The 8,767-nt window shown below is 46.2% G+C and overlaps 1 protein-coding gene across 1 annotated transcript in view; it reads right to left on the bottom strand.

Annotated features, from left to right (window-relative positions):
- TRIM16 (tripartite motif containing 16) overlaps positions 1 to 8,169 on the bottom strand; it is a 13,738-nt gene extending 5,569 nt beyond the window's left edge. Inside the window, exons 1-3 of the mRNA XM_017892378.1 lie at positions 8,151 to 8,169; positions 7,942 to 8,037; positions 2,552 to 2,785 (exon numbers count right to left, since the gene is read on the bottom strand). Coding sequence (XP_017747867.1) covers positions 2,552 to 2,752 — 201 coding nt within the window. The 5' untranslated portion in view covers positions 2,753 to 2,785; positions 7,942 to 8,037; positions 8,151 to 8,169. The remainder of the gene's footprint in view (positions 1 to 2,551; positions 2,786 to 7,941; positions 8,038 to 8,150) is intronic.
- Positions 8,170 to 8,767: the final 598 nt, after the last annotated feature.

The following is an 8,767-nucleotide window of genomic DNA, read 5'->3' on the forward strand; positions in this document are numbered from 1 at the left end:
TAAAATAAAATAAAATAAAAAATAAAAGTTAAGTGAGAAAGTGGGCTTTTAAAAATCAAGATGTACTAGATGGCCATGAACAGCTCCAATACACAGTCCAGACTGGGGACCAAAGAAATAAAGAACATTCTTGCTTTGTTAATTCCGTCAATACTTGTTTTTTGACAATATAAACACAAGCCATGGTAGAAAATGGAGGAGCTCTCAGGCAGAAGTGCTGCCTCTTCCTTGTCAATTTCATCCAATGCATAAATTCCTGTAATTCTTGTACCTTGCTTTAGTATTTGGAAAGTGTCTTCACACAGATAATCACACAGTTTAATGTAAGTTTCAAAACAACGTGTGATCAGGAAAGATGCTTTCAGATATAACACAGTATCAAACTTCAGCTGCAACTGAAGCATTAAAGAGCAGACCAGGTATAGCAGAAAACATAGTAATGAAAACAGTTGTATGAAAATGATTAGATAGAGCCATGGAAATCAAAACCAGAGAATTGATAAAGAAAAGGGTAATTCAACATTTTAATGCTATATACTGTACATGACAAAAGTAGCATTTTAAATCAGTGGGAGAAAGGATAAGTTATTCAATAAATGTTGTTTTGAATGCCTAACCAACAATTTTGGGGGAAATGTTATCTTTTGCCAAAATAAATCTTTTTTTTTTTTTTTTTGAGACATAGTCTTGCTTTGTCACCCAGGCTGGAGTGCAATGGCGCAATCTCAGCTCACTGCAACCTCTGCCTCTCGGGTTCAAGCGATTCTCCTGCCTCAGCCTCCCAAGTGGCTGGGACTACAGGCACGCGCCACCATGTCTGGCTAATTTTTTTTTTATTTTTAGTAGAGACAGGGTTTCACCATGTTGGTCAGGCTGGTCTCAAACTCCTGACCTTATGATCTGCCAGCCATGGCCTCCCAAAGTGCTGGGATTATAGGCGTGAGCCACCGTGCCTGGCCAATAAGTAAGTTATCTTACACTAAAATTTATTTTATATGTATTAAAGTCTTTTATGTTAAAAATAAAGTTACAGGCTGGGCATGGTGGCTCACGCCTGCAATCCCAGCACGTTGGGAGGCCGAGGCAGGTGGATCACAAGGTTAGGAGTTTGAGACCAGCCTGGCTAAGATGGTGAAACCCCGTCTCTACTAAAAATTTTTAAAAAATTAGCCAGGCGTGGTGGCAGGCGCCTGTAATCCCAGCTACTCAGGAGGCTGAGGCAGAGAATTGCTTGTATCCGGAAGGAGGAGGTTGCAGTGAGCCAAGATCGCATCACTGCACTCCAGCCTGGGCGACAGAGCAAGACTCTGTCTCAAAAAACAAAACAAAAATAAATAAATAAAGTTACACAAGGAGAAAACAGAAATAATTTGTATACTCTTGGGGCAGATCTTAAGGGAAACTTGTGAGGTGGGAAGCCAAATGGTTATTAAATGGTTGTTCATATTTTCTTTGTGTTTTGATATTGAAAAGCAAAGAAACTGACAGAGAGAAACTCTGTTGGGGTTTTTGTCTGTCTTTCTCTGCTTCTCTTTTACTCACTCAAAAGTTAATTACGTTGTATTTGTGTATTGGGACTATGGATCATTTTTTTCTTCTTTTTTTGTATTTTCCAAGTTTTCACAATAAACATTTGTTTTGTAACTAGCAGAGAATTTTTTCACAAATGGAAGCAAGAAAAAAATTGTATTTCAGAATATCAGAGCTTAGATGGAGGCTTCTGAATTATATACTCCAGTGGGCTTGTTGATAAATGAGAAAATTGAGACCCAGGGATGTTAAGAGCTGTTACAGAGCTGTTTAGTGACCGATTCAGGATGTTATAGTTTACCCCCAACCTAGTGTTCCTTCCCTGGAAGGTTATGTGTTCTTCAGATCTGGTTCCAATGGCTTACGTTTTAATTTCTAATGATACACTGTAATGAAAAGTATTCCCTGGTTCCAATGGCTTACAGTTTAATGTCTAATGATACACTGTAATGAAAAGCATTCCCTCTTCTGAGCCCTCCTCAATCACTCCAGCCACAGCCCTGTCTGAAAAGCAGCAGGGCTCCAGTCTCATCCTTACCAAGCAAACCTCCATGCAGTGGACTGCTGGAGCGGTTTATAAAACATACTCACTGACTCTCATCACTCTCCCATCTGAGGCCCTTCCCAGCCAGACACCTGCCTGGCCATGCCAGCCTCCTCACTCTGCACCCAGCACCCCAGGCTCCACCCTTGTTAAAGTACCTTGGTTCCCCAAGTCAGCTGTGCTTCCTCAAACCTCTCTGCCTTTGCCTATGTTGTTCCCTCTACCTGGAACATACTGCACGTTGAACCTGACTCATCTTCCAGGACCTGCTTCAAGCTTCCCTGCTCTGAGCAGTCCTCCCTCCCTACCCCTCCTATACTCTGCTGAATGAAGAATCTGCTTCTCTCTGTTCCCACAGCTCCCTGTGCACAGCATTTAACAAAAAGCAGTTCCATTCACAGATGGCCATGGGCCTAGCAAAGCAAGGGTGCTTCCTGAGGCAGCTGTGGGATGCCTCCGCTCCCTCACCCCCCATACCTCCAGGAACTGGACAGTGTTGCTGATGGCCGCCATCCTCTCCAGCTCCTGCTTGTTTTTCTCCATCTCGGCACTCCTGTACTCCAGGTGGGCCTTGATGCCATTGGCCTGGCTCAGCGCAGCTTGCTCCTTCTCCTCTAAGAAGAGCATCACATTGGCCTGGGCCTTCCTCACAGCAGCAAGGAGTTCCCCAAACTGCATTTCAGCCACTGCTTTGACCTCTGACACCGACACCTGGTGGGGGGATGGGGTGGAAGACAACCAAGCACTTCTTAGTGAGGCGTCCAACTTGATAGAAGCTCAACATACAGAAATGTCAGCTTGAAAAACATATACTAGGGAGCAGTTCCCTATTGTAAAAGGAATCCTTTATTCTCATGTGAATTCCAGGTTCCTGGAAAAAGGATTTACTTGTTAACTTGGTCTCCTCATCCATTTGATGAGAGAGTGAATTCCTCTATGACTTCTGAGATCCCTCACAACCCTGACACTCTGGGATTGTTAATCAAGTTTCCGAAATTGATTTTCCTACCAGAGCAATGCGTGTACTCAGTCTACTTGATAGTTATATTTCAAGAGGTAAAGAATTTGGCTTTTTTTTTTGTATAATCAGCATGAGTTAGTATTTCATTATGTCTGGTTAAACTGAACACTGAGTCCATCAGAGCCAAATGCATGTCTAAGATGATACTGTCTCTACCACGTACAGAATCACCACAAAATGTTTAGGGTGTAGATGACCATGGCACCCAAGCAATTCCAGGACAAGCATGTATATACAGAACAGAACGTGACATTCAAATAAAACATAAAAGAAAACCCATGTGAGAAACATTAAGGGTCTGAACAATAGGGCATATGCATGTGGACTCTTCTGCATGGTGAGCATCCTCTGGGAATGCCTTCGATCAATATCATGTTTACAACATCCTTCCAAGTTCTGAAGGTTTCCTCTTCTCTGGTATTCTTGAGAATTGGTGCAGACGGCCGGGCGTGGTGGCTGCTCACGCCTGTAATCCCAGCACTTTGGGAGGCCAAGGCAGGCAGATCACTGGGTCAGGAGATGGAGACCATCCTGGCCAACACGGTGAAACCCCATCTCTACTAAAAATACAAAAAATTAGCTGGGCATGGTGGTGGGCGCCTGTAGTCCCAGCTACTCGGGAGGCTGAGGCGGGAGAATGGCATGAACCTGAGAGGCGGAGCTTGCAGTGAGCCGAGATCAAGACCCTGCACTCCAGCCCTATCCCATCTGAGACTTTCTGAGCTCCCCTCCGGGTGCTGTTTTCTCTTTCTCCTCCCAATGTTAAGGGCCAGCTCTGAACATCAGGGCTCCAAAGCGAGTCAAACAGCAGATATCCTTGGGCAGAGGCTTCAGGGGCACCTCCCATCCCTGGCAAGGAAGGAGAGAGGGAGGGAGAATGAGACCCGGATCAAAAAGGGGAGCACAGTAAGGAGAGGACTCAGAAAGGATGGGATTCTGGGCCCAGGTTGGGTGGGAGCCTAAAGGTTTGGAGGGAGATGGGAAGAAAAAATGATGACACCAGATAGGAGGTCTTCTGCCTGGCTCAGGCCCTGGCTTAGGCCAGGGCTCAGGAATTCAGTCCATGAGAATGACTGGTCTCTGATCAGTCTTCAGTCTGGTGGCAAAGGGAAGAATAAGCAGGACAAAGAAAGCAAGGGGTACCCCTACTGGAGGGGGATGGTGGGAAGACACAGACAATCTCCCTACATTCTCTGTCTCTCTCTTTTTTTTTTTTTTGAGACAAAGTCTGCTCTGTTGCCAGGTTGGTGTGGCACAATCTTGGCTCACTGCAGCTTTGACCTCCCAAGTTCAAATGATCCTCCCACCTCAGCCTCCCAAGTAGCTGAGACCATAGGTGCATACCTTCATGCCCAACTAATTTTTATATTTTCTGTAGTGATAGGATCTTACTATGTTGCCCAGGCTGGTCTCAAACTTCTGGTCTCAAGCAATTTGCCTGCCTCGGCCTCCCAAAGTGCTGGGATTACAGGTGTGAGCCGCCACGTCCGGCCTACATTCTCATTTTTATGCCAACTTTTCCATTACCTGTTGGCTTCCTTGAAGTTAGGTAGCTGGACAGACCTAGGAGCAAATAAACTGTGGTAATAGGATTAAGGAAGAGCGGGGATGGTAGACTTTATCCAAATTCTTCCAGTCCACACCAAGAAAAGCTTTTAGACAGGTGATGGTGTTGAGAAGCCACGGCAGCAGGAGAGGCGATTTGGGAAACCTGAGGCTATCTGGTGTTGTGGCTCCCTCCAGAGCCCTGTTGTTCAGGGCTGGCCCTCACCCTTGGGAGGAGGAATAGCAGCACCTGAACCAGCTGCTCAGAGAAACTGCAGGTGGGGACAATAGTGGAGAAGGAGGCAGGCAGAGAATGGGCTCTGGACTGTGGATGGGAGGCTCAGAGCACTGTCTGAAGAGTGAAGACCTGAGATCCAGGAAAGCTACCTGGGCCCCACCCAGGCCCCCCAGGTGGCAAACCTGCTGCCTGGGGCTCTGCCAGGTGTAGGCTCTGCAGCCCTCTGACACTTCACCTCTCTCCCTCTTGCCACTGTCCTGGGAATGAGGACCCTCTGCTGCCAGCCTGGTCACTCTTCTAATTATATAACAATAATCATAAAAACAACCAACATGTAGTAAGTTCTTACTATGTGCCAGGCACTGTTCTCCTGGCAACCCTAAAAGGTAGGTGCTATTGGGGTCTCTATTTCTTAAATAAGGAAACGGAGACAGTGATAAATGGACTGATTTGCCCAAGATCACACAGCCAAGGTTTGAACCCAGACTGTTGGTCTCTGGAGTCCATCCCTTTGACCACCATTCCACACTGCCTCGAAGTAGGGCCCAGGGTTGGGGATCCATGTGTCTGCAGTATAGTACTTAGCTGGCACAGCCTGACCTCTCCCTCTGGGCCCTGGCACATTCACTAGGACGAGGTGGGGAGGCACACGAGGAGCTCAGCTGAGCTTTCTTTCAGCCCATGAGCTGTGGCTAGGGGGGACGTTGCAGGGAAGGACCTTTAAGTTCGGCCCCTCCCAAGACCCGACAAGAGACAGGGCCTAGCCCCTTGTTCACTGTGGGCACCAGTTAGGGGAACATCCTATGCCCATAATGGACTAAATACACAGGTTGCTGCTGAGCAGGCGACCAAGAGGGAAAGAGGCCAAGCCTCCCAGCAATTCCTAGGCCAACTGTTTATAGGTGTTGCCTCCTTGACATTGTAAATACTGTAATTCCTGAGATATTAATCACGACTGGATTTAAATCTAAAAGTCAAATTACATTTCCATATGGCAAAGAAGTAATGATGAAGAAATCTACCTCAGAAGACAGGAGAGTTTTGCTTATAACCATTTGGGAGAGCAGGGGCAAATAGTGGTGGTATAGGGGCAAATAGCCTGGATCAGTGTTTGATCCAGGCTCTGTGTTAGCTAATGTGTCCTAGTTCCCCGGCTTACTCACCCTTCATGTCCACTCAGGCTCCAGGTGTCCAGGCTCTACGAGTCACAGAGGCCACAGAGTACTCCCTGCCTGCACTACCCACTCCCGATCACCTCCAGAAAGCAGGAGCAGGACACAGCATGGGAACCAGCATGAGGGTGTTGTAGGAAAGGAGCAGAATCCTATCTACAATTACGACCCATAGGTTCCTCATAGAAGCACGATACCACAAGACTAAGAGGCATGAGACTAAAGACAAACTCAGGATCCAAATCCTCACCCCCAGCCCCAACTGAGGCCATCCTCGGGAAGGATGGTGGAAGGGAGGCGTCAGATGATATTGGTGGATTGAGTTGACTTCTGCTGTGGCCTGGCCTCTCATTCCTAAATCTTCCCATTGAGAAACACTTCTTTCTTGCATGTAAATGTAATGTGCAAAGGGCATTACTTACTGTGTTACTAAAGCAGAAATAGTACAGAGAGGAGAGGCCTCAACACATCCAAGGAGCCAGCAGGTAATGGTTTAAAAGATTGGAGGGTGGTGTGCATGCCTGTCAATATACTGAGTCATTCCTAGGTCAAGGGAGCAACAACTCTAGGTTCTCCCGTTCCATCAATCTAGATAGCCCTAGACAAGTCTTGTCATCTTCATGCCCCTTGTGGATGGTAGCTATTGTAATAACTACCTCCCCTGGTCGTCATGTACTTATGAGAACTGAGGAGGGATCAAAGTGTCTGAAAATTAAAGAGCGGGGAAACACAAGACCCTCCATGTGGTTCTACAGGTTAGCTTGAGCCTGGAAATCCATTATCTCTGAAGGTTTATATGGCTTTAAGGTGACAATTCTCTTTCTTCCCTTAATAAAATATTGTGGGAAAGAAAGTTTCATCCTTCAGTAGCTAGTTGGTTGTAAACACCCAGGAGGTGAAAATTTAAGTTGAAATGAATATATGCATTAGGGGTAGGTGAATGGATGGATGGAGGATGGATGGAATCATTCATTCTCAGGATATAAAGATGACAATGCTGATTCACTTCCACAGGGTAGGTGTTTTGCATTCTCTCTCTCTTTTTTTGAAACAGAGTCTCACTCTATTACCCAGGCTGGAGTGCAGTGGTGCAAAATTGGCTCACGGCAGCCTCCGCCTCCTGGGTTCAAGCAATTCTCCTACCTCAGTCTCCTGAGTAACTGGGACTACAGGCGCACACCACCATGCCTGGCGAATTTTTGTATTTTTTAGTAGAGTCGGGGTTTCACCATGTTGGCCAGACTGGTCTCGAACTCCTGACCTCAAGTGATCTGTCCGCCTCAGCCTTGCAAAGTGTTGGGATTACAGGTGTGGGCCACTGCACCCAGCCTGTTTTGCATTTTCTTCTAAGTGGTGGTTATTGGCTTGCCACTGATGAGAGGCATTTGCAGAACTCCTCAGAGTCCACTTGGAGACCACTTACTGCCTACTTAGCCTGGCACACCATGGCCTTCTCAAATACCATCACTAATCCTGAGTTCTCAACTCCTTTTTTCCAGTTGCCAGGTCATAGGACTGGTGAGACTCATATAATGGAAGAAGCCAAGATTACATATAATTTCTGGACCTCTGACTAAACACCCAGCCCCCCAACACATACACCCTGTCAAGACAGCATATGCAAATGTAGAAATAAGAATGTTGTTATTATAGGATTCATCTTGGTTCTAATTTATATTATTAAAAAGCAAATCACTTGCCAGGTTTAAAACTTAAACTAATTTCATAACAAATCCTGACATCAAGGTGAGGCTACCCCATGGTGTAGTCAACTGTATCTACAATTCTCATTTGCGGAGAAACCCCGAGGAACCTACAGGAATGGAGGCTAGGCATGCAGTACCATGTCCCACGCCCCTAGAAGGGCCTGGCTGACCCAGGCTGGTCTTACCAGAACAGACTTTTGGTTGGCCTGGAGCCTGGAGATGGCATTTTCATTCAACTTGAGTTTCCGCTCCAAGTCTAACTGGGTACACTGGAGTTCAGCCTAAAAAGTGGAAAGCAGAGAATTAAGGAGGAAGGAGCCCAATGCATAGAGAAGGATACAGGCATTCTCCGGCCCTGACATCCCCGCCCTTCTTCCCTGGAAAGAAGTTTAACCTCTGTGGTTGATCTCAGAAATCAGCTGGGAGGCATGAAGAGTCAGCAGTGAGTCCACGCCCTCCTGGGGCTGCAGTCAGCATAAGTCAGCAAAAATACAGTGAGCACATATGCCATGCTGCTCACCATTTCAAGCATTTTGTGGATTACCCCACACCATCCTTGCCATACCCATACTAGCTGTAAACCAGAAATAAAGTCCTAAGACCCCCAACAATCTGAATGGATTCCTCCTCTCAGCAAAGGGCATTCCAAACTGAAAAACTAGTTCAGGCCATGATGGGAAGGGGGGTCAGACATGGCTCATTATAACCTCCTCCCTTGTGGAATTACTGACACAGCAGACTCTTTCAGTCTGATAAGAAACATTTACAATCTCTTCTCTCCAAAACCTCTTCCCTGGAGGCTTTACCCACATGATAAAACCTTGGTTTCCACCACCTCTTATCTTAACTCAGACATTCCTAAGTCTTGAGACAATAACTTGACTCTTTCAACCAACTGCCAATCAGAAAATCTTTGAATTTACTTATGACCTGGAAGCCCTGGCTTCCCGTTGTCCCACCTTTCCAGGCCAAACCAAATTACATCTTACATATATTTGATTGATGTCTCAT

This window comes from Rhinopithecus bieti, unplaced genomic scaffold (assembly GCF_001698545.2).
Source record: "Rhinopithecus bieti isolate Rb0 unplaced genomic scaffold, ASM169854v2 scaffold_20098, whole genome shotgun sequence".
NCBI classification, from domain to species: domain Eukaryota; kingdom Metazoa; phylum Chordata; class Mammalia; order Primates; family Cercopithecidae; genus Rhinopithecus; species Rhinopithecus bieti.